Source organism: Sceloporus occidentalis, unplaced genomic scaffold (assembly GCF_023333645.1).
Source record: "Sceloporus occidentalis isolate IW3139 unplaced genomic scaffold, rSceOcc1.0.p SCAF_2, whole genome shotgun sequence".
NCBI classification, from domain to species: domain Eukaryota; kingdom Metazoa; phylum Chordata; class Lepidosauria; order Squamata; family Phrynosomatidae; genus Sceloporus; species Sceloporus occidentalis.
Window position 1 is genome coordinate 13,756,184 of NW_028316982.1, and position 25,324 is coordinate 13,781,507.

General features: G+C 41.8%; 1 protein-coding gene across 1 annotated transcript in view; it reads left to right on the forward strand.

The window, feature by feature from the left end:
* Positions 1 to 3,922: 3,922 nt before the first annotated feature.
* LOC149317996 (zinc finger matrin-type protein 3-like) overlaps positions 3,923 to 25,324 on the forward strand; it is a 36,476-nt gene continuing 15,074 nt past the window's right edge. Inside the window, exons 1-5 of the mRNA XM_089508802.1 lie at positions 3,923 to 3,984; positions 7,178 to 7,507; positions 9,564 to 9,683; positions 20,577 to 20,743; positions 20,883 to 20,986. Of these exons, the coding sequence (XP_089364928.1) occupies positions 3,937 to 3,984; positions 7,178 to 7,507; positions 9,564 to 9,683; positions 20,577 to 20,743; positions 20,883 to 20,986 (769 nt within the window). The 5' untranslated portion in view covers positions 3,923 to 3,936. The remainder of the gene's footprint in view (positions 3,985 to 7,177; positions 7,508 to 9,563; positions 9,684 to 20,576; positions 20,744 to 20,882; positions 20,987 to 25,324) is intronic.

Below are 25,324 nucleotides of genomic sequence, written 5' to 3' on the forward strand. Positions count from 1 at the left end.
CTGATGCTACAACAAACTACAAAATCCCAGGATTCCATAGCATTCAGCCAAGGCAACTAAGGTGGTGTCAAATTGCATTATTTCTGCAGTGCAAATACAACTTTGGAGGTCTTTTATTCATAGGGTTGTCGTAAGTGGAAGTCGACTTGATGGCAGTTAAAACAACAACAGCGATGGCTAGGAAAGGCTGCAGCAGTTTGTTTTTACCCAAGCCTGCTAGGAAGGGCAAGATTCCACTTCTTTCTTTCCCCCCGGCTGAATTATTTGACTGCAAATTCCGTTTACCACTTTGAGCCCAGTTTGCAGAAGTTTGAAGTAAGCTGAGGACAGAGGGAAAGTAGGAGGACCGAGGAACTGGGACATTTTATTTTATTTTTTTACAGATTTACAGAGCTGAGGTCTCATTCAAAACTCCAAACCAAAATCTCCTGTGGTGCTGTGGTGGATCATGAGCATGAGAATTGGATTTAACATAATCTATAAGAGGTAATCACTTTTCCTTGAACTGGTTGCAGTTCCTTGCCTCAGAGGTTCTCCTGGCATCGTCTGCGAGCTTCTCCATTAACCATCCTTTCCAGAACTTCATCCACCATTGATCCATGGACAGATGACCTGTTTTCCAGTTTCTAGCAATGATTAATCTAGCTATAGCAACTGAAAAGGATATAATTTCTTTATGATGGAGAAATTTATTGTCAAATTGAAATATTGACAAGAGAAGCAATTCTGGGCTGGGTTGAACCTTTTGCTTAGTGATGTCTGACATCAATTGAACAATCTGTGTCCAGAATTGTCCAGAAACTGGGACATTTTAAAAGTGACTAAAAACAGGACAGTAGAGAATTAATCACAAGTGTCCCTGCCAAATCTGGACAGTTGGATGATGTCTGGAGGAGAGCGACCAAAATAATGAACAGTCTGGAAACCATACCCTGTGAGGAGCAGCTTAGGGAGCTGGGTATGTTTAGCCTGGGAGATGATACAATAGCCCTGTTTAAATATTTGAAGTAATATCATATTGAGGATTGTTGTTGTTGTTGTTGTTGTTGTTGTGTTTTTTGGGAACTGTAGTTCTGTGAGACATTCACCCTTCTCTGTCAGAGAGCTCTGGTGCTATAACAAACTACAATTCCCAGCATTCCCTAGCACAGAGCCAGGGCAATTCGAGTGGCCTCAAATTGGATTATTTCTGCAGTGTGTTTTGGAGCTAGGACATGGAGCAATGGATGCAAACTACAGGGAAAGAGATTCCAGCTCAACATTAGGAAGAACTTCCTGGCAGTAAGGGCTGTTCGACAGGGGAACACACTCCTTCCTCGGAGATTGTGGTGGAGTTTCCTTTGGAGGTTTTTAAACAGAGGCTGGATGGCCATCTGTCAGGGATGCTTTTATTGTGTATTCCAGCATGGCAGAGGGTTGGACTGGATGGCCCTTGGGGTCTCTTCCAACCCTATGATTCTATGGACATAATGTGCCCTGTGAACTAGATGCTATCAACAATGAAACCATATGCCCTATGAGGAGAGACTTAGGGAGCTGGGAGTTTAGCCAGGAGAAGGTTAAGAGGTGATATGTTTAAATATTTGAAGGGGTGTCAGATTGAGGATCATAGAATCATAGAGTTGGAAGAGACCTCAAGGGCCATCCAGTCCAACCCCATTCTGCCATGCAGGAACTCTCAATCAAAGCATCCCCAACATCTGGCTATCCAGCCTCTGCTTAAAGACTTCCAAATAAGGAGACTCCACCACACTCCAAGGGAATGTATTCTACTGTCGAACAGCTCTTATTGTCAGGAAGTTCCTCCTAATGCATCCACTGTTCCTGGTTCTATTCCCTGGAGCAGCAGAAAACAAGCTTCCTCCATACTTTTAAGATGACATCCCTTCAAATATTTTAACAAGGCTATCAAACAAGGATGGAGCAAGCTTCTTTTCTGCTGCTTCAGGGATTAGGACCCGGAACAATGGATTCAAGTGACAGGAAAAGGGATTACACTTCAACATTAGGAAGAACTTCCTGACAGTAAGGGCTGTTTGACAGTGGAACAAACTCCCTCGGAGTGTAGTGGAGTCTCCTTCCTTGGAGGTCTTTAAGCAGAGGCTGGATGGCCATTTGCTGGGGTGCTTGGATTGTGTATTTCTGCATGGCAGAGAGTTAGATGATACATTTGTTGGGAACGTTGGAAAGAACATCCTGACAGTGAGAACTGTTTGCTATATTTTATTGTTTGAATGTTAGGATGTGTCAGTATGTATTATTTTTGTAGAATGTACGCCATAGGCGGGTTCATTTGATCTATTTTAATTGATTGTATATACAGCGCTGTGTAAATGCATGATAATGATAATAATAATAATTGACAATGGAACAACACTCCCAACACACCTCGGAGAGTAGTGTAGTCCCCTTCTTTGGAGACTTTTTAAACAGAGGCTGGATGTTTAAAACAGGGGTGCTTTGATTGTGTATTCCTGCATGACAGAGGGTTGGATGGTGCATTTGTTGGAACATTGGGAAGAACTGACAGTGAGAGCGGTTTGACAGTGGAACACACTCCTTCCGAGGGTGGTGAAGTCTCTTTCTTTGGAGACTTTTTAAACAGAGGCTGGATGGCCATCTGTCAGGGATGCTTGGATGCTGAGTTCCTGCATGGCAGGGGGTTGGCCTGGATGACCCCTTGGGGTACGCTTCCCACTGTAGGATCCTATCAGGGCATGCCTTCCCACCACGTGGGGTGCAAACAAGGCAAAGGGAGTAGGCTGTTGGGGGTGGGAGGAAGGGTCCCCTGGGCTTGGCAGGGAAGGGCTTGTTCTGCCTCTGCAAAGCGAAAGAGGCTGGCAGCAGCAGCCAGGAAGAGGAGGAGGAGGACCAGCTGTTGCTCGCAAGACTCATGCGCCCTGGGAAAGACGTGACAGGGCAGCTCTCCCCAGTCTCCTCCCTTCCCTTCCCGGCTTGGCTTGCTCTGCAGTCACTTCCTGCAGCTGTTTCCATCGGAGTCCGGTTGATGCTCAGCCTCCCTGCAGCCCTTGCCACCCAGGAGGGCTCCAAGTGCAGAGAGAGATGATGGAGAGGCAGCCCTGAAAGAGGACCAGCCTCCATCACCTCCAAGCAGCATCCCTGGAGTCTGCATCCCTTCCATCTTCCATCTCTCCTCCTCCTCCAGGGTTTGGGAAGCTGGTAGGTCCTGGATGTTCTCCTTGATGCAGGATTGATCCAGTTTGACCCCACTTGGGCTGCATTCACACTGCAGGAATAATCCAGTTTGACATTACTTTAACTGTCCTGGCTCAATGCTATGGAATTCTGGGAACTATAGTTTGTTGTGGGCCCACAACAAACTACAATTCCCAGAATTCCATAGCATTGATCCAGGACAGTTAAAGTGGTGTCAAATCGGATTACTTTAACAATATAGATACAGCCTACAATTGTCATGTCTCCAGGCTGTCCAAATCCAGGCATTGCAGTTTGCACGCTGCTTCTTGGACCGACCATATGAATACGACAACATGTGTTTTTAGAATTCAAAGTGCACGTTTGGCCCAACACCTCTGCGGCCTTGATTGGATTCTTTGCAGATTTGATGAAGGCATCCACACTAGGAATCACTAGAGGAATTCCACGGGAAGTTGACCGCCCCTTTGTCCCCTGGGTGGACCTAGAGAAATTCCTAGAGAAAACACCCCACTAGGCATTTGTTGGCCTTCCAGCATGATTCTGTAGTCAAAGTTTGGCAGGTGTTGACCACAGAGTTGCGCCGGATGTCTTGAAGATTCGTAGAGAGGTGTTCTCTTAGATTAGAAGAGCTGTGTTTTTGTTATTTGGTTTCTTTACACACTCACCCCTAACCCCATATAATGTGATTATTATAACTGTTTATATTTATCTTTCTGCGAGGTTCCACTTCTGAGATGTGACATCCATGTGGCTACTATGCAGATTCAGATTGTCATGGTTTACATCTCTGGCTCAGCAGGCGAGGTTTTAATCTCTATTTCTTTAATTTTTCCCCTTGCCTAGGTGAAAGCATTTCAGGTGTATTGTATATACGTGAGTGTCAGTCAACCTCATGTATAAGTTGAGGGCAGGTTTAGGGGCCAAAATTTTGATATGACCCGTGGATACGTCAAGGGTAAAATTTAGGGGCATGTAACAAAAGATCTATGAAGCAAAGGAAAACAATGCCAAAGAACTTACAAAATTCCAGGAGGAATAACTTTTGTGCTCACACTAAATGCTGGGTGGATGAGAGAGCTGAAGGTGGTCAATGCTTCCAGGACAGATTACACTCTTCCCTTTCACCAGGGGATAGTTCCTGATATATATATATATATGTGTGTTAAAGTACAGTACTTACATTGACCTGTGAATAAGTCAACTCAGATTTCTTGGGTCAATTTTTTGACTAAAATGTCCAGACTTACACATGATATATACAGTAATTTCTAAACTGCAAGACATATTTTGAAATCTGTATTGGATCAGTGTGGTGTAGTGGTTTGAGCACTGGACGACGACACTGGATACCAGGGTTTGATTCCTCCTTGACCATGCAAACTGCTGAGTGACTTTGGGTAAATAAGTCCACACACTCTCAGCCTCAGGGAAAGGCAATGACAAACCTCCCCTGTACCAATGTTGCTGAGAAAATTCTACGATAGGTTTGCCTTAGGGTCACTATAAGTCAGAAAATACTTGAAGGCACACAACACACACCTTGTGGTTCTGCAAAATAGTGGAAACAGATAAGAATGTTGTTGAATATTGGGGTTGGGTACTGAAAAAATATAGCTAGAGCATGTACCACTAACTGAAACAAATGGGGATTCAACCAGACATGTAGTCTTAAGAATGCATTCTAAATACTGTTAAACTAAAACTGGGGACATTCAGATTTAAAACCCAGCTCACTTCTGAGTGGCCTTGAGCCAGTCAGCAAGTCTCACTCTAGCCTGAGGATAACAAAGAAGTGGTGAGAACCACATATACTACCTTCAGCTTCATGGAAGATAGGTGGACTACAAAGGTAATTGCTGTTACATGCTTCTCTGTTCAGGCATATGACAATTGTTATGTGCCATCACGTCAGCTTTGAGTTATGGTGACCCTATGAATAAGTCCTCACTCTTAACATCCTGCTCAGTTTTTGCAAACTCAGGGCAGTGGCTTCCTTTATTGAACCAATCCATCCATAACATCACTGTGATGACATAAAGTGAGAGATGTCATATCAAGATATCTACAAAATATGATAGGCTCGGTTTAGTCCTCCCTTCAGCCACCATCTTGGGGGGAGAGAGGCAGGCTAGCTCCAACTGCCTGCCTGAAAGAAGAAAAAGTCCTTCTTCCGACCACCATCTTGAGGGGGAGAGAGGCCTGTTATGTTTTATTTTAACTTTGTATTGTACTTCCTGTTGTACACCGCTTTGATCTAATTTGGAAAAGCGGTTTATAAATAAACATTATTATTATTAGTCATCTTGCCTTCTATGGAGGATCCAGGCTTGATTTGCCCCCTAAGGTCTAAATATTTGCTTATTTTTAGTAGTCCATGGTATCTGTAGATCTCTTCTCCAACACCGCGTTTCAAATGAGATGATTTTCTTCCTGTCAGCTTTCTTCACTGTCCAGTTTTCACAATCATACATAGAAATGGGAAATATGATGACATTATATACAGTGGAGTAATAAAATGGTGTCCCTTATATAAAAAGGAAATAAAAACGGAGGTTTACTTTTTTTATTTTTTAGGGGAATATTTCATGCTGTGGATGGTTGAATCTGTGCATGCAGAATCTGTGAATACCAAGGGTCATATGTTTTTATTCTTTAAATTCTTCAAGTATGTTCATTTTAGATTATATTTTGGGTCTATGGTTGATTGAGTGCAGATCTTTATCTTTAATCTTAATTTTTGATATTAGCAGTTCATGGTCTGTGCCATAGTCTGTCTGATCCTGGTCTTGAAGACAGCATGGAGGTTCTACATCTTTTGTTTATAATTGTGTTGCCTGTTTGATCTTCATATTGGTTATACAATGATGTCCATATATACACTTGACTTGGATAATGGTTTTTAGATTTTCCATGCAGTCACTGATACCATTCAGTCAGATTTTGCATTATAACCTGTGACTGCTTTTGCTACATCACCCCTTGCTCTTAACCCCGCCCCATTTCTTTTTAGCTTGCCATTTCCAGAGTAAAACACTGTGTAATTATTTGGATGAAACAATCCCAATGCAGTCCACTTTCTTTCATTCTGATAATAATTTTGACAAAAAGAATTGTTCCGCATCATTTCTTCCTTGCTTGGTATATGTCACAGTACATTCCTGCAGTTTCTAACAGGCAGCAAAAGCAAGAGATCCATAGGAATCCTGCCATACTGCTGTACATGATTGATAGGTTGTAGTCAGATCTATCTAGAACATGTACAGAGGAGGGTGACCAAGACTCAAATCCCTGTGAGAAATGGGTAAAAAAAACTAGATATATTTATATTTGGTAAGATTGAGAGGTAACCTGATAGCTGTCTTTAAATATCTGAAGGAATGTCTTGTAGATTAGAACATGGAGAATATAGTGATGTCTGGAAGGCTATAGCTTCCTCATCTCTTACCCAGTCCAGCTTTCTACTGCCCAGCCAAATGCTAATGAAAAATCTTTAAATAGGAACTGAGCAAAATAGCATATAGCCTTTGATACTGGAGGTAATATATAGTCATGAAGACAAATAGCCTTGGATAGCCATATCATCCATGAATTTGTCTCAGCCCTCTTTAGGACAGTCCACAGGGGATACAAGTGAAAGAGAGAACTAACAACAAACTCTTGGCCTGTCAGCTTCTAGTAAAACATTCTGTCAAGTTTCCTTGTGCTGCTTGAGACAGAGCATGGAAAGTAGCTAGCAGAGGGTTCTGGGTTTGTCGTTGTGTGCTTTCAGGTTGTTTCCAGCTTATGGCAACTTTAAGACAAACGTATCATGAGTTTTTCTTGGCAAGATTTGTTTAGTGGAGGTTTTCCATTGCCTTCCCTTGAGCATATGACTTCCCCAATGTCACCCAAAGTATTGTAATCCAGAAAAGTAACTTCTCCAAGCTCTTCTCAGAAGTAAGTTGTGGAAGCCCCTCCTGTTTAGTTGAATTTATTTTCTTCTTTTTGTCTGGTCCAGGTCAGACGTCATCTTTTGTCATCAGAAGAAGCATGCCAGAAAGTCTCTCAGCCAATGATTCTCCTGCAGCAAGGTGGACTTCATCTTCCTCTTCCTCCTAAGAAGCTCCCACCTTTTCCTATGTCAGTGGCCACCAGGCCCACAGCCAACTTGCGACTCTCCCCACAGAAACCACTTGGACTAGGCCCATCCCTGCCACTTACACAAGATGAGGAACTTGCTCCAGGGGCAGAGCAGGACTCGGTCCTGGAGGAACTCTGTAAACCTTTGTGTTGCAGGCTATGTAACGTCACCTTGAATTCTGCGCAGCAAGCCCAGGCTCATTATCAGGTAAGTAGGAAGCTGTGGAAAGATGACATGTCCAGTTCCAGGATCCAAGGGGTGCTGCTTCTCTATATGATGGTGGAAATTGTAGGAAATCCAATTCGATTAGGGCATACAGAACTCCAGTGTCTGGGAGCAATTCTGCTATGATGTGGTTGCCAAAAGGTTAAAGTGTGGATCAGGAAGATGTAGTTCAGACTGTACCTTAGCCCTGAATTGACTGTGTGGTGTCTTCTTGATCTGCAAACTGGGGGTGATATTTCTCTCCTACCTTGTGGGGCTTTTATAAGGATTTCTAAGTTAATCTATTTTTTTTAAAAAAATACATATTTTTAAATTATTTTTAAAAATGTATAAAAGAAGTAATCCTACCAGTAGGAGACAAGCTAGACCTTGTGTATGGCACTTTCGATATTTCCCAAATTCTGAGGCAATCTATGTGAAGTATTCCAAATACAGAATATATGATCAAAGTGGTACATATTATCAGACTGTAATGGTTTGAGCATTGGACTCCAACTCTGGAGAACAACATTCAAATCCCCACTTGGGCATGGAAACCCACTGAGGGGCCTTTGGCAAATCATATTCACTCAGCCTAAGAGGAGGACATGGGCAAACTCCCTCTGAACAAATCTTGCCAAGAAAATCCCATAGTAGGTTTTCTTTAGGGTCACCATAAGACAAAAATGACTTGAAGGCACACCACCCCCACAATGTATCAGTGACTTGGATAAAGGAAAAGTGGGCATGCTTATCAAATCTGCAGATGATACCAAATTAGGAGGAGTAGCTAATACCCCAGTGGAGAAAACCAAAATTCAAAGTGACCTTAATAGATTAGAAAGCTGGGACAAAATTAGCAAAATAAATTTCAACAGGGAGAAATGTAAGGTACTGCACTTAGGCAGAAAAAATGACAGGCATAGATATAGGATGGGGGACACCTGGCTTGACAACACTATATGTGAAAGGGATCAAGGAGTCCTAGTAGACCACAAGTTGAACATGAGTCAACAGTGTGATGTGGCAGATAAAAAAGCCAGTGTGATTCTAGGCTGCATCAATAGAAGTACAGTGTCTAGATCAAATGAAGTAATAGTGCTACTCTATTCTTCTTTGGTCAGGCCTCACCTGGAATATTGTGTCCAGTTCTGGGCATCACAATTCAAAAAAGATGTTGACAAGCTGGTGCATGACCAGAGGAGGGTGACCAAAATGGTGAAGAGTCTAGAAACCATGCCCTATGAGGAGAGACTTAGGGAGCTGGGTATGCTTAGCCTGGAGGAGAGAAGGTTAAGAGTCACATATTTAAATATTTTGAAGGGCTGTTATATTGAAGATGGAGCAAGTTTGTTTTCTGCTGCTCCAGAGAATAGGACCCAGAGCAATGGATTCAAACTACTGGAGAAGAGATTCCACTTCAACATTAGGAAGAACTTCCTGACAGTAAAAGCTGTTCGACATAAGAACACACTCCCTTGGAGAGTGGTGGGGGCTCCTACTTTGAAGGTTTTTAAACAGAGGCTGGATGGCCATCTCTCAGTGGTGCTTTGATTGTGTGTTCCTGCATGGCAGGAGGTTAGACTGAATGGCCTTTGTAGTCTCTTACAACTCTATTTTTCTATGATTCTATATTATCAAGGTCATCTTCTGCCTCTCATTAGAGAGTAAGTTAACTGTGTTTTCTGCCCCTCCCTACTTCCACAGTATGGCTTGCCTGTCTGGCATAATTCATGATCCTTCCTTGAAGAAGTTCATCCTAGTATGCTTGACCATCAGAGTGAGATACGATGCACTGAGTGAAAAGAAAGTGTCCCCAAGAAGATTAACAGTACAGAAGATGCATAGCCTGAGGCACATGACAGAAACATATATTACAACTATAAAAATATGTAAAGGGAAGTTTAGTGACCCATAACTACCATTGCATTCACAAGGAAGCTGTTTGCGTAATACTTAATTACTTAATTAAGAATTGCATCAACTGTCACAGTAAACCTACCCTTTTTGTGTTGACATTGCTGCTCACAACACTTGTTAACACAAGCTCTCTTTCTAGGGGAAAAACCACAGTAAGAAACTTCGGAATTACTATGCTGCTAACAGCTGCCCTGCTCCTACCAGGATGAGTGACACCCTTGAGCCAGCAACGCAACCAGTGATTTCCCTTCAAGTTCAGGTAAGTGTTGAGAGGACTGTGGCCTGCTTTTTAGATTGACATATGTGTGTGTGTATCTATTTCACATTGATTTCTTCTGTTTTATTGTAAGCCAGTGCTACTCAAATTGGTAGTCCACTTTGTTCTTGAGCTATTTGCTGCTGATCCCTGAAGAACCTCCAGGAAAGAAAAAGAAAAAGAAAGAAAGAAAGAAAAAAGAAAGAAAGAAAGGAAAGTAGCCAATGTGCACAAATATACCATATACTGTCATCCCTCCATATTTGCGGCTTTGATATTTGCGGATTTGATTATTCATGGATTTCATTAATATGTTCTCTCTAGGACTGCCTATGTCCTCCAGTGCAACTCTGTGGTCAACTTTAACTAAAAGTTGCACTGAAGGACCATTTGTAACTATTCCATTGCCATTTTGTGGTCAGTGTATGTTGGACATTGACCACAGAGTTGCACTGGAGGATCTAGAGATTCCTAGAGAGGTGTCCTCTCAGGTAAAAACAGTGTTTTTGTTATTTGCGGTTTCCCCATATTCACGGGGGTCTTGTTCCCCTAACCCTAGTGAATATGGAGGGACAACTGTATACTCAATTATAAGTCAACCTCATGTATAAGTCGAGGTCAGGTTTTGGGGCCAAAATTATGGATTTTGCCATGACCCGTGGATAGGTCAAAGGTAAAACTTGGAGGCTTCTTCAGTATGTGTATGTGTGTGTATAGCAAGAGAGACTCTCATGGAGGCTTTTTGCTTCATTGTTTCAGCTTTTGTTTCAGCCAGACACATGGGTGGGAGATAGACTCTTAAACAATATGAGTCAATCACCCAGGACTCTTTTTGCTTGGCTTCAGAGAGAAATAAACTCTGCTCTGAACCGCATGGGGAAATCTGAAAGAGCTGCTATCACATTTCCATAGTGACTCATAAATAAGTCGACCTGGGATTTTGGGGTCAAATGAGTATATATGGTAATAATAAAATAATAATAAATTTTTTATTTATATTTTCCTGCCTCTCCCTACGGATCGAGGCGGGATTACAGCCAGTATCAAGACAATGATACATCATAATTACAATCATTTAAAATCAGCTCAAAAAATAACATATACCTAAGAAACACACCATTTATAAATACAATTTAAAAACGTCCTGAGGTAGATATATATTTGGGGTGATTTCCCTTATAGAGGGTCAGGGGGGTATGCTTTCTGGAAGAGATGGGGTTTCAGTGTCTTTTTAAAGGCATCTAGAGTGGAAATGAGTCGAATATCTTCTGGGAGATTATTCCAAAGCGTTGGGGCTGTAGCTGTAAACGCTCTTTGGTGAGTGGCTATTAATCTCACTTTGGGATGTTCAAGTAGGAGCTTCCCAGTTGTTCTGAGAGTGCGGGGCAGATTGTGTAGGGAGAGGCGTTCCCTCAAGTAACTTGGGCCCAAGCCATGTAGGGCTTTAAAGGTCATAACCAACACTTTGTATTGGGCTCGGAAGCTAATTGGCAGCCAGTGTAAAGATTTTAATACCGGTGTAATACTAGTCCCTGACACATTGGGCAGTGGTGGTAGGGAGGAGGCCTGCCTTAGGATGGCTGAAGGAGCAACACATAACTAGTGAACGATTTGCTTATACTAGTTGATGGATTGTTCCTGGCTGCAGAATTGCTTCTTCAGTCTTCCTAGAATGATCATTCACAGGAAATATCCACCTCTCAGACTCCCACATTGGATAGTTTAAGAAGTACTGCTGTAAACTACATTGCTTTTCTTTATAGAAAAGGGAATTATATTGGCAATAGTGGAAGTGAGAGAAAGCCTTTCCCCTTAAAACTTGACCAGGCTTGTGTGAGGAGACACAGTTTTTTCAGACAATCTGGTGCTGTTTAGGGCTTTATAGGTTGTAACCAGCACTTTCAAGTGTGCCAGGAAATGGACTGGTAACCAGTAAAGCTTTTGCAACAAGAGTGTTCTGCATTCCCTGTAAGCAATGCAAATGACTTAATCTGACATTGGTATGTAAAGAGATCTTGTAGCACCTTTGAGACTAACTGAAAGAAAGAAGTTGGCAGCATAATCTACTTCCTCTGAAGTCATGCTCATGCTGCCAACTTCTTTCTTTCAGTTAGTCTCAAAAGTGCTACAAGATCTCTTTACATACTGCCTTGAAGACAATTTCATTGTCCAAAAGGTGGAAGAGGCAACAAGGGGGTCAGCTATTTTAGATCTGATCCTAACCAACAAGGATGACTTGATTAATGAAGTGCAAGTGGTGGGATCCTTAGGTGGAAGTGACCATGTTCTCCTGGAGTTTGTTATACAGTGGAAAGGAGAAGCCAGGCATAGTCAGACACACATTCTAGACTTTAGGAAAGCTGATTTCAGTAAACTTAGAGAAATACTGGGGGTGATCCCATGGTTAGGAATACTAAAAGAGAAGGGCAATCAGGACGGATGGGACTTTATCAAAAGGGAGATACTGAAGGCACAAATTAAAACAGTTCCAGTGAGGAAGAAAACTTAGAGAAATACTGGGGGTGATCCCATGGTCAGGAATACTAAGAGAGAAGGGCATTCAGGACGGATGGGACTTTTTCAAAAGGGAGATACTGAAGGCACAAATTAAAACAGTTCCAGTGAGGAAGAAAAATGGGAGATGTCGCAAGAACCCAGGATGGATGACCAAGGAACTTTCAACTCAGCTAAATTTTAAATGAAACATGTATAAGAAATGGAAAAATGGGGAAATCACCAAAGAGGAATTCAAACAAATAGCTAGCATGTGTAGAGATAAGGTCAGAAAAGCTAAAACACAGAATGAACTCAGGCTTGCTAGAGAGGTTAAGAACAACAAAAAGGGCTTGTATGGATATGTCCGCAGCAAAAGGAAGAAGAAGGAAACAGTAGGGCCACTGCATGGAGAAGATGGCAAAATGCTAACAGAAGACAGAGAAAAAGCAGAATTACTCAACACTTTCTTTGCCTCAGTCTTCTCAGAAAAGGAAAAGGGAGCTCAACCTGAGGATAATGGAGCAGAGGACAGAATAGGAGAATTTCAGTACAGAATAAGTAAAGAGATAGTAGAGGAATACCTTGTTAATCTCAATGAATTTAAGTCTCCAGGACCAGATGAACTACATCCAAGGGTATTAAAAGAACTGGCAAATGTAATATCGGAGCCATTGGCAATAATCTTTGAGAACTCCTGGAGAACAGAAGAAGTCCCAGTAGACTGGAGGAGGGCAAACATTGTCCCCATCTTCAAAAAGGGGAAAAAAAGAGGATCCTAACAATTATCGTCCAGTTAGTCTGACATCAATACCAGGAAAGATACTGGAGCAGATCATTAAACAGAGAGTCTGGGAACATCTAGAAAGCAATGGCACAATCACAAAAAGTCAACACGGGTTTCAGAGAAACAAGTCATGCCAGACAAACCTTATCTCGTTCTTTGATAAAATTACCAGCTTGTTGGATGAAGGGAATGCTGTGGATATAATATATCTTGATTTCAGTAAGGCCTTTGACAAAGTTCCCCATGATATTCTTGCAAACAAGCTTGTAAATTCTTTTTGATAATTATTGATTTGAATGTAATAATCAGTGTTAGGCTATTGTCATTATTGAATTGCTACAATATTACTGTTATTGTTGTTGTTATGTTTTTTGCTATGTATTGCTATGTTATATTTCTTTATTATCTTATGTGTATTGTTATTGTTTATTGCTATTGCTCTGTATTTCCCTACTGTTGTAAGCCGCCCGGATTCCTAGTGATTGGGCGGGGTATAAATAAATAAATATTATTATTATTATTATTATTATTATTGTAAAATGTGGGCTAGACAAGGTAACTGTTACATGGATTCGTAATTCGTTGACAGGATGAACCCAAAGGGTGCTCAACGATGGCTCCTTTTCATCCTGGAGAGAAGTGACCAGTGGGGTCCCACAGGGCTCTGTCCTGGGACCAGTACTGTTCAACATCTTTATCAATGAGTTGGATGACAGAATTGGGAGCATACTTATCAAATTTGCAGATGACACCAAATTAGGAGGAATAGCTAATACTCCAGAGGACAGGATCAAAATTCAAAATGACCTGAATAGACTAGAAAGCTGGGCCACAGCTAACAAAATGAACTTCAGCAGGGAGAAATGTAAGGTACTGCACTTAGGGCGGAAAAATGAAATGCACAGATATAAGATGGGGGACACCTGGCTGAATGAAACTACATGTGAAAGGGATCTAGGAGTCCAAGTAGACCACAAGTTGAACATGAGTCAACAGTGCGATGCGGCAGCTAACAAGGCCAATGCGATTCTAGGCTGCATCAATAGAAGTATAGTGTCAAGATCAAGGGAAGTAATGGTGCCACTATATTCTGCTCTGGTCAGGCCCCACCTGGAATACTGTGTCCAGTTCTGGGCGCCACAATTAAAAAAGGACATTGAGAAACTGGAGCGTGTCCAAAGGAGGGCAACTACAATGGTGAAGGGTCTGGAAACTATGCCCTATGAGGAACGCCTTAGGGAGCTGGGGATGTTTAGCCTGGAGAAAAGAAGGTTAAGAGGTGATATGATAGCCCTGTTTAAATATTTGAAGGGATGTCATATTGAGGAGGGAGCAAGCTTGTTTTCTGCTGCTCCAGAGACTAGGACCCGGAGCAATGGATGCAAGCTCCAGGAAAAGAGATTCCACCTCAACATTAGGAGGAACTTCCTGACAGTAAGGGCTGTTCGACAGTGGAACACACTCCTTCCTTGGAGATTGTAATGGAGTCTCCTTCCTTGGAGGTCTTTAAGCAGAGGCTGGATGGCCATCTGTTGGGGATGCTTTGATTTGGATTTCCTGCATGGCAGGGGGTTGGACTGGATGGCCCTTGTGGTCTCTTCCAACTCTATTATTCTATGATTCTATGATTCTACAGACTAGCATGGCTATATCTTTGAAATTTATCTGACATTAGATTAGAGTGCTCTGTTTTATTCTGCAAAAGACTAACATGGCTACTTTGAAAATGGTCACATGCAAAATAGTAGGCTGACTTGAGAGTATGCAGTTGGGGCTGCTATTTCCTCTGCAGCTCTGCATACTTCAAGGTGCAATATCTGAGCACATCTGAGCTACAGGTTCAAAGTGGCTATGGGGATGAGGAATGAATTTCCTGGGCAATATTTATATTTTGCAAAGAAGTGCTGGGTAACCTAGGTTGTCAGATATTCTGCAGTCTTTTGAGCTGCAAACAGTGTGTGTGTATCATCAAGTCTTTCTGAGGGTTCACCCAAAGTCCCAACTTATAAAAAATATTTTCCCTTTCATTTCAATGGATGTGGAAGCTCGGTTTCCCAAGGCATGCTTGCGTGGAGTTTGTCCTCCCATGTGGGAGCCTGCTCACATAAAGGTTCTGTATGGGTTGGGGTGTAAAAAAGGGCTTTCTGGATTGCCTGACTTTTAATTAAATCGATGAAGAAAAATAGGCAGGAACTGAATCTTTACTTTATGATGTGAAATGATGAATCTGCATGTTTCTCTACACTAACTGAAAGCAACCAGTGATGAAGGAATGGGGAACTTTGCAAAATAGTGGTATCGCATGGAGGAAATGATTCTTCAAGGCCTAGCCATTCTGGCAGATATATTATATTATATTATATTATATTATATTATATTATATTATTTATTTCATTACTATTCCACCTTTCTCCTAGAAGGGGACCCGAGATGGTTCACCGATAAAAACTTAAAAAAAACACCTTTACAATAAAAATGTAAAACAATTAAAATAATTTCAAACCAGTATAAAAATGTATAGAAGTTAAAAAGCATAACTAAAACATACACCCCATATAAAAGCCACCCTGGTATGGTTATATATTAAAATATGGGAGGGGATTTCACCCCCACAGCACTGAGGCAGGCCACACTCTTCTATTTCTGGCCTCAAGGTGGTTAAAAGTAGTACAGTCATCCCTTCATATCACTGGGCTAGCCATCCATGGATTGGAGCATCTATGGATGACCTCAACTCGTCATCATCAATGGTGGCACGCACACACAGTTTTGTTAACACATGTACATCTGTTGACACTAATGAAACCTGAGGCCCCACGTTTTTTATATCCATGAGAGGGTTTGGAACCGAATCTCTGCTGATATGAAGGGCCTGCTGTATAGTGGCTCCTTGGTATAAACTTGGTTCCAATACCTCCTGTAGATACCCAAATCCATGGATGCTCAAGTTGCATTATATACAGTGGGGTAATAAATGGTGTCTCTCATATAAAATGCCAAAATCAAGGTTTGCTTTTCATATTTTTTTTGCAGGGCAAGGGGAGCATATTTTCAAGCCATGGATGGTGGCATCCGTAGATGCAGAATCCATGGATATGGAGGGCTGACTGTATCCAGAAGTGACTGGAAGTCTACTTCAGTTCACTTAAAGCTTCTGATGCTGTTTTGTTTTGGGGTTTTGGGGTGGTCAACTCAGGGTGTGTTGGGAGGCAAACTGCTATACTAGAAGTCATAATTTACTGTTTGGAGTAATTTATTTCCTGCAAAAATGTTTGGGTGATCTGTGGGATTGAGGAAAACATAAAAATGGGTTGAGACCACACTTTTCTCCCTCTAGGATGAGGGAGGACAGCATGATAGAGATTTCATTTTTGGTGCATCCTTGTGTCACAGACCACAAAGTTCTAGTCTCAAGTACTTGGGGAAGAAAAGGATATAGACCTCTCATTACTTTAACTAAAGCCATAGTTTTCAAGCTTTAGCCTTCCAGACATTTTGTATTTCAACTCCTAGAATCCCTGGACATTAGCAATCCTGTTTGGGGCTTTTGGGAACTGGTCCAAAATATCTGAGGCCACTGATCTAAAGGAATGTACTTTGGGTGTGAAAATTGTTTGGAAAAATGCAGTTATAGCTATGTTGACCTTTAAGTAAAATCCAAAACACACATTGATGAGTCCTTTCTTAGCCCAAGAAAAACACATGCATAAAAATAACATGCCAGCTTTCATAGCTCACTGGGGAAGAGAAGTAATATTGAAGTCACAGACTTCAGGTCTACATTTTGTTTGTTTTGATGTTATAGGGAAAAGTGTATGAACAGACAAAAAGCCAGCAGATCCAACCACCCCACTCCCAAAAGAGGCAGAGAAGTGACAGGAACAAAGTAAACCCCTCCACCTCAAAGGCAATAGCATTTCTTTTTTCCAAGCAACCATGAAATATCTTCTTTTGAGAACGGAGAACTGTCAGATCTGGAGGAAAATGTTAGTTTTGTGAGAGTTGAGTTTGCCACTAAGGCCAATCTCGTCTGGAGAATAAAGTTTCTCAATAGGATGATGAACAGTTACGGTAACTGTCTTCAGGTTAGGGTTTCCCTGCTTTACAGATTTTTTTTTTTTTTGGATCTCCTAATTTAATAAAGGGATCTCCAATGTGTATCTTGGATTTTGAAAATTGGAGTAATGGATGAGGTCAGCCACTTGGGGGAGACAATTTCTTCTATATATGCATATAAAATGTTTAAACCCTATGATGTCTCTGACATTTTCTTGTCTGTAAGGATCGAACAGCTGCCAAGCCAAATCAGTCCTTTATATTATCTTGATATATAGTGTGCATATGTATATGTGCCTTCAAGTTTTGACCCTTGAATTTCATGGGGCTTTCTTAGTCAAGTATTTCTCAGAGGTGGTTTGCCATTGCTTTCCTTTGAAATATAACTTACAGCACCTGGTATTCCTTTGCGGTCTCCCATCCAAATAATAATCAGGAGTAACTCTACTTAGTTTCCAAGATAAGACAGAATCTGGTGCTTTTGGCATATATATGCCCTTCTGATATATTATAGTTCTTGGTATGTTCATGAGAGCCAATATGATGTAGTGATTTGAGCATTGGACTATTACTCTGGAGATCAGGGTTTGATTCCCTGCTCTTGGGCGAATCACACACTCTTAGCCCCAGAAAACCCCATGATAGAGCCTTAGTGTCAAAAACATTTGAAAGCACACAACCACCACCACCACCACCACCACAACAACAATGAATATACCAGAATTATTTATTTACTTAATTCTATCCTGCCTTTCCCATGGCCTGGGATGCAAGACAACTTACCACAAGGCTGAAACAAAATAGACCTAAAGATCTGATTACTAAAACCTTAAAACACAGTTGAACTAGCTATCATATTAAAATTTCATTAATATTTAAAAAGTACGAAATAATTTAAAAGCATAACACCAAAGAAAGAAAGAAAAAAGAGAGTCAGTATGGTAGTGTTTTGAGCTTTGGACTATGACTCTGGAGACTAGAGTATGAATCCCTGTACAGAATTGGCCATAGAAACCCACTGGGTGACTTTGTGCAAGTCACACTCTCTTAACCTCAGAGGAAGGCAAATCTTGCCAAGAAATTTCTGTGATGGTTCACCTTAGGGTCACCATAAGTAGGAAACAACTTGAAGGCACACAAAAACAACAGAGATAACAATATGTCTCCCCCATAGGAAGACTCCTCTGCACAAGCAATTAATCATGGCATGTCTGTTTAAACAGGTCCTTTCCTGCCAGCAGAAGGAGAGCAGAGAGGAAGGCAGCCTGGTTTCTGTGGGAAAAAAATACTGAAGCTACCATGTCCTCAGCAGATGGGCCTATGATAATGCTGGGACTGAGGAAAAGCCCTCCCTGAGGATTTTAAGATTTGGGCAGGTTCATATAGGGAGAGGTTCTTTAAATATGGCTTTTTTGGCTGGTGGGATGCCATGTTGTTGTTGCTGTTGCTGTTGCTGTTGCTGTTGCTGCACTGGCTAGAATTCATCAAGAAAATTCATTATGGCAGTCCCATTGTAAGGACAGAAATCCCTCCCTACTCTGCTTTTATATGGGTTATTTTTGTACTGGACAGTGATCTCTGGTTCGAGTTCTAACGGCTTTGTTGCAATATAGCCACATTCAGTTTGTTTGTCTGTTTAAGGTGCGGCAGAATACTTTACATGCTGCATACATTATCATATATATTAAGGTTTACAAAGTGTACAGCTCTATGAAGAGCTAGATTCTGATGTCCCAGTGAATGTAGGCTACAATACATGGGAACGTGTATCTATGTTCCTGTCTCTTAGATGTGTGCATCTGTCAACTTGTATGTGTATGTATGTGCGTGTGTGTGTATGTCTGTACATTGTTTTTTGTTTTTGCTTTGGTTGTTAATTGCTTGACTTTGACTTGTGGTGACCTTTATGAATGAGAAACCTCCAGGAGCCCTGGTCATCAGCTGCCCTGCTTAGGTCCTGTAATCTTAGTACTGTGACTTCATTGATTGAGTCTATCCTTTGTGATGTGGTTTTCTTCTTTTCCTATTGCCTTAAACTTTACCAGACAGCAATATCCAAATTGCAATAGCTTCAGTTTAGTATTTTTGTGTTCAGGAAGTGCTCAGGCTTGTTTTGTACTTGGACCTATTAATATGTATTTTTGTCAGTTTATGGTGTGGGTAGAACTCTCCTCCATCACCAAATCTGAAATGATCCAATTCTCTTCCTGTCAGATTTCTTCACTATCCACTTTTCACATCAGTATATAGGAATCAGAAATACTCTAGTGGGGACCATCCTGATGTTGATTTTGAATTCTGTATCTTTGAATTTGGAAATCTTATTTGATCCCTTCATAGATGCCCTTTCAAGCCCAAGTGTCACCACCTATGTACTTGCCAAATACACACACACACACACACACACACACACACACTACCTAGTCTCCCGGAGACAGTAGAGTTGTTCTTCTCCATTGTCACCTGAAAAGTTGTTAAACAGTGTTAACAACTGTAATGGGACATGCCAGTTTTTTGGCAAACTGGGATATCATGAAACAGAGGGCCCATTCCCACTGAAGGAATAACTTGCGTCCTGATTTGGGTCTGCCCTGCTATTGTAATCGATTCCAAAAGGCCCCGGACCCCTCCCCTCCCCCCTTCCTTCCTTCCTTCCTTCCTTCCTTCCTTCCTTCCTTCCTTCCCCATCCCTTCCCCCTTTTGCTTCTCCCATCCTACCTTCTTCTTCTTCCTACTTCCTCCGCCGGGCACCCGCCACTTCCCTGGGACTAGTGAGGCTGCCGGCGCTGCTGCTGCTGCACTGCCACCACTTGCCCCGTGCTGGCCGGTGTGACAGCAGTGCCAGCGGCCCCGCCATCCCCGGGGAAGCGGCGGGTGCCCGGCTGAAGCGCCGGCAGCCCCACCAGCCCCAGGAAAGTGGCGGGTGCCCGGCGGAGGAAGTAGGAAGAAGAAGAAGGTATGATGGGAGAAGAAGAAGAAGGGAGGAGGGATGTAGAAGAAACGAAGGAAAGAAGGAAGAAAGAAAGAAAGAAAGAAAGAAAGAAAGGGGAGGGGAGGGGAGGGAAAGAAGAGAGAATGGGACAGAAGCACTGGTGATAGGAAGAAAGGGAGCTGGGAAAAGGAGAAGAATCAATCCCAATCTGATGTATCCACATGTTGGATGCGGGTTGGAATCGATTCTTACCAAAAAGAGTGTAAAATAATTGCTAACAAAATACCCTGGCTTTTTTGTGTTTACCCCATTTTTTCCCCACTGGAATCGATCAGATGAGGATCTGAATCGATTTTCACTGGGAACTGTGGCCTTTTAACTCGAGTTTGGATTTGAGGCTTTAGGTAGTGGGAATGGGCCCAGAAGTGACATAACTCTAGCTGTCAGTATGTTGGGCCCTATCAAGGTGGGGTGGGATGCTGGAATTATTTGGGAGTTCATTAGATAACAAGAAGTGCGTATTAAACCTTACTGCTAAGTCAAACCACAATGGCAAACCTTCAGTACTTTAGAATTGTTATTGCAAATTCTGATGCATGAGGATTAATATCTTGTTCTTTCTGTCTAGGGGACTTTCTCAAAACCAGGAGGGCGTGTGATTTTGGCCACAGAGAATGACTACTGTAAACTGTGTGATGCATCCTTTAGTTCACCAGCTGTGGCCCAGGCTCACTATCAAGGGAAGAATCATGCCAAGAGGCTGCGTCTGGCTGAAGCGCAGAACAACTCATTCTCGTAGGTATTGCTGAACTTTCTTGAGTGTAGTTGGTTTGTGATTCCTGTAACTTCTGCTATACCTTCCCCCGTCCCATGTAACACATATCTCTTCCTTGATGCCCTTCCCAATTCTGTTGTTCAATCTCTTCTTTATCAGGGAGCTATCGGAAGCTGTGGGCAAAAGAAGGGTTCGGAAAGAAGGGAATGAATACAAGATGATGCAGAACAGAAGAAATGTATATGCTGCCCAGAATAACACAGGTACTTTCCATGCTTGCTTCCTATTATTTGTGGTATTTTATCCGCAACTCTAACAACAGAGCTTGTTTTGCATATCAAGGAGTGCATCTGTATTACATGGGTTATAGCAGTTTGGTACCACTTTAACTTTCATGGCTCTATTGTATGGAATTCTGGGATCTGTAGTTTAGCGCATTACTTAAGATTCTCTGCTAGAGACCTTCAGTGCACTCCACTGAGTTGTGGCATTAAAGCTCCCTAGCACATAATTCCTGTTCCCTTATCTGTTGGAGTTCCCCAGGGCTCTGTTCTGGGTCCCCTTCTGTTTTCTCTCTACACACTGTCCTTAGGTAAACTCATTAGCTCTTTTGGTTTTTCCTGCCAGCTGTATGCTGATGACACCCAGATGTATCTTTCCACCCCTGACCTTTCTCCAAGACTTGAACAGCAAGTTTTGTCTTGTCTCACGGCTGTCTCGCAGTGGATGTGCCATCGGCGTTTGAAGCTCAACATGTCCAAGACGGAGCTTCTTGTCTTTCCTCCTAAGTCCACCCTTCAATACTCCTCTTCTGTCTCTGTGGACAACATTTCTATTCAACCAGTCCAGCAAGCCCGTAGTCTTGGTTTTATCTTTGATTCTTCTTTGTCGTGTATCCCTCAGATCCAGACCACAGCCAAGGCTTGTAGGTTCTTTTTATTCAGTATTGCCAAAATCTGACCATATCTCTCCGCCTCTACTGCCAAGATCCTGGTCCATGCCCTAGTGGTCTCACGACTTGATTACTGTAACATCCTCCTGGCTGGGCTTCCTCTTTCTCACCTCCATCCTTTAATTTCTGTCCAGCATTCAGCTGCACGCATTATCACCTCTGCCCACCGCTCTGACCATATCTCTCCTTTGTTGGCATCCCTTCACTGGCTCCCTCTCCCTTTCCGTATTCAGTATAAGTTTCTGCTGTCGACATTTAAAGCCCTCCATGGATTGGCCCCTCCTTATTTATCTGACCTTCTTTCTCCTTACCTTCCCACTCGGGCCCTCCGTTCTGGTAGTCAGGGTCAGCTGTCCCAGCCCAGGATTTCCTCTGCCCCATCTTGGATTCACCCCTTCTCACTTGCTGCCCCTCACTCTTGGAACCTTCTTCCCCCACGAGCAAGGGCCATCACTTCTTTAACCAGCTTCAAAACGGAGTTGAAGACCATCCTGTTCAGAGAAGCATTCCCAGGCATTGTATGATTGTCACTTGCTATTTGATGTTCTTTTTTGTTGCCTGTTTTATTGAACCATTTCCTGTATTGCTATGTATTTTTATATGTATTATCCTATTATTTCTTAGATTGTACACCATAAGCAGGTTTACTCTTTTATATTTATTGTTTTTATGTACAGCGCTGTGCAAATCTACAGCGCTATATAAATAATAATAATAATTCTAGGTATATCATCAAACTGCTGTAACTGTGTGGTTATTCTTGAACATGATCTTTGAATGTGATAACATCCAGTTATCCCTGAATGCGTGATTCTCCACCTCCAGAATCACTGTAGTTGTCAGATCTGTGGGAGCCTGGGACACATCCGGTTGACATGCTTCCTAATATGTGTCAAAAGCACTTCCTAAACAGTTTCAGTGTGGAATAGTGTGAGAATATCAGACTAGGACTATGGAGAACAAATTTCAAATCCTAAGGCATTAATCTTACACGGTTACCCTAAAGTAGTCACAGTCTCTCAGTTTACCTACCTCATAGGATTGTTTGGAGGTTAAACCCCCCCAGGGATGGGGAGCATCAAATTCTTTGAAAGGCAGAATCTAACTTCATCAGATAAAATTTAAGGCAGTTTTTTCTCATAAGGTTAGAATCAAATGGATTTTAAAAGATAAGGAAATGACAAAATAGGAAAGACAGTGAAGGCAGACTTTAAAATAATGGTTAGACATCAAGGCCCACCATGGCACTACTTTTCTGTGGTGGTGGGATTGTGTGCTCCAGTGAGACAAGAGGCTAGGACTTTCATTCATAGGATTACCATTATGTTGAATCCGACTTGATAGCAAATACCTATAATAATAATAATAATAATAATAATAATAATAATAATAATAATATTTGGATTTCCACTTCTCCCTGTGCATCGAGGCGGGAGTACAACCTGATAAAATACACACAATAGTACAATCAGTAAAATACAAACAACAATAATTCAGATAAAAAGCTAAACCGTATCATAATACAGTGATAATTAACATTAAAATTGCTCAGTAATCATAATCAGAGGGGTGGAGCATAAGAGTGGATGGTTGTTCTATACCAGGTCAGATGGATACACCCACTGGAAGAGATTCATAGGGTGAGAGCACTGCTTGGAAAAAAGGCAGACAGTGCCATTGAAAAGTAATAGGTGAGTTTCAGGTAAACTAATGACCTTCTCTCCAAGGCCAAATGCAGTGATACACTTCTCACTATGGTCTCCAGATAGCTCATATGCAGACAACACCTTTGTACATTTATTTATTTAATTTAATGAATTTATATTGCTCCTTTCTCCCAGGATAAGATCCAAGGTAGCACAGAATCCATATGCAAGTCAATTTCATCTCTGTGTATGAGAGACAGATGATGCAGTTCAGGCTATGAGGTCGGTTTTATCCACATATTTATTTATATAGCACTATCGATGAATATGCTTTAAATGTACATGCTGTATATGTTGTGTGCAAGCTCTAGGTGTATCATCTAGCAGACACATAGGAAAATCAAGTACTCCCAGTAGGCCAGAAGGCACCATTTTAGTTCTTTGCTGCATAATTCACAATCTCTATTTGGGGAAGGCAAATAGAGGACAAGAAGACACTTCAACTGCTTAAAAATCTAAGTGGATAGAGATGTTATGTCAGAAGGCAGAATGTTCCAAAGATAAAGAAAGGCAAGAGAGCAAAGATGGGTTGAGTTAGATTTTAGGTCTGACAAGAAGTAGTGCCCCCTTGCCTTAGAAGGTGTACGGGGTCTTTGGGCACAAAAATAATTTTTATTTTTTTTGCAGTGTAGGTACAACAGGGTGAGTGAGCAGCTCTCCAAGGTCTCCAGGGAAGAGGGGCTAATGGAGCCTTCTAACTTTTCATAGTTGCCCAGTTCCTGCTGTATATAAAAAGTGAAATTGTGAGGGAGAAGGCCATGCTTAGTTCTATATACAGGTATTTTTTAATTTTGCATGAATGGATGGGAGTCCCTAGCTGCAGGCGGAAGACCAACCGCATGCTGTACAACATGAGGGGTCTATAGTTTCCTGCATTTTTAAGCAGACTTAAAAGCAGCTATGGAGATATGGGATAACTTTTATCATGGTTGTGATGGTGGAGAAATAGTTAAAAAAAACACCTTTCCAGAGTCAAATCCAGTGCAATATGGATATTAGTATTCTGTTAGCCTTTGTGGCTAATAGCAAAGGAACAAGTCTTATTTGGGAAAATGTTTACTCCATCCCACCAGAGTTGTGGCTCCAGTTCTTCCATGGTTGCACTCTTCTGTATTTTTTTCTTAAACTGGGGGATTGCTCATTTTAAACTGGGGGATCTGATCAAGGCAAATCCCAGTTGGTTCTTGCTGGTCCACTTGCATGTTAGTGGGCTGCCCTTGGCTAGAGACTAACTCAGTAGCAGCTGAGGTTGGCTGGGAAGCTGCAACTTGAATTTCCTTCTTTGCTCCGGAACAATGCTAGACCAGGTACAGGTCAGGGAACTGTGAGAAATCATCAAACAACAGCTTGCTAGACCCAGTCTCTCAGGGTAGCAGCTATTGTTGGAGTCTTGTTTGGTTTAGTAGTTAATTTTGTGGCTTATCTGAAGTTTTTGGCCTGAGGTTATGAAGCTTAAAGAATTCAGGAAGTGTTTTTATTTTTGGTAGAAAATTAGCATTGAAAGCACTACAGATTTCTTTTTCTTTTTTGGGTGTGTGTGTGTGTGTTTGTTTGATTTTTGTTGTTGCTGTTGACCTCTGCTTTCCTGCCTTCATTTTCTCAGTATCCAAAATATCTTTGGTTCCTCACCTCACATCTTCACTTACCATCTGCCCTTCTCTGCCACTGCTTCAAGTGGGGGCAATTTTCTGCTCTGTTTCCTTGGCTTGAGTTCAGGTCATTTGACTCCTGCTGAACTGCTTCTGAATCCTCTTTGCATGGTTGTTGCTCAGAATGGCAGACAGGTTAGCCGCTGTCCAACACCATCTGTTGTGGGAATCCTGATTTTCTTTTTCCCTGGCATTTGAGATGCTGAATATGAAGCAATTCAGTGGACAAACAATCTGCTTCCTTGTTTTTGAATGGTTCAAGACATGCTTTGATTTGCTTGAAAAGTAACCTAC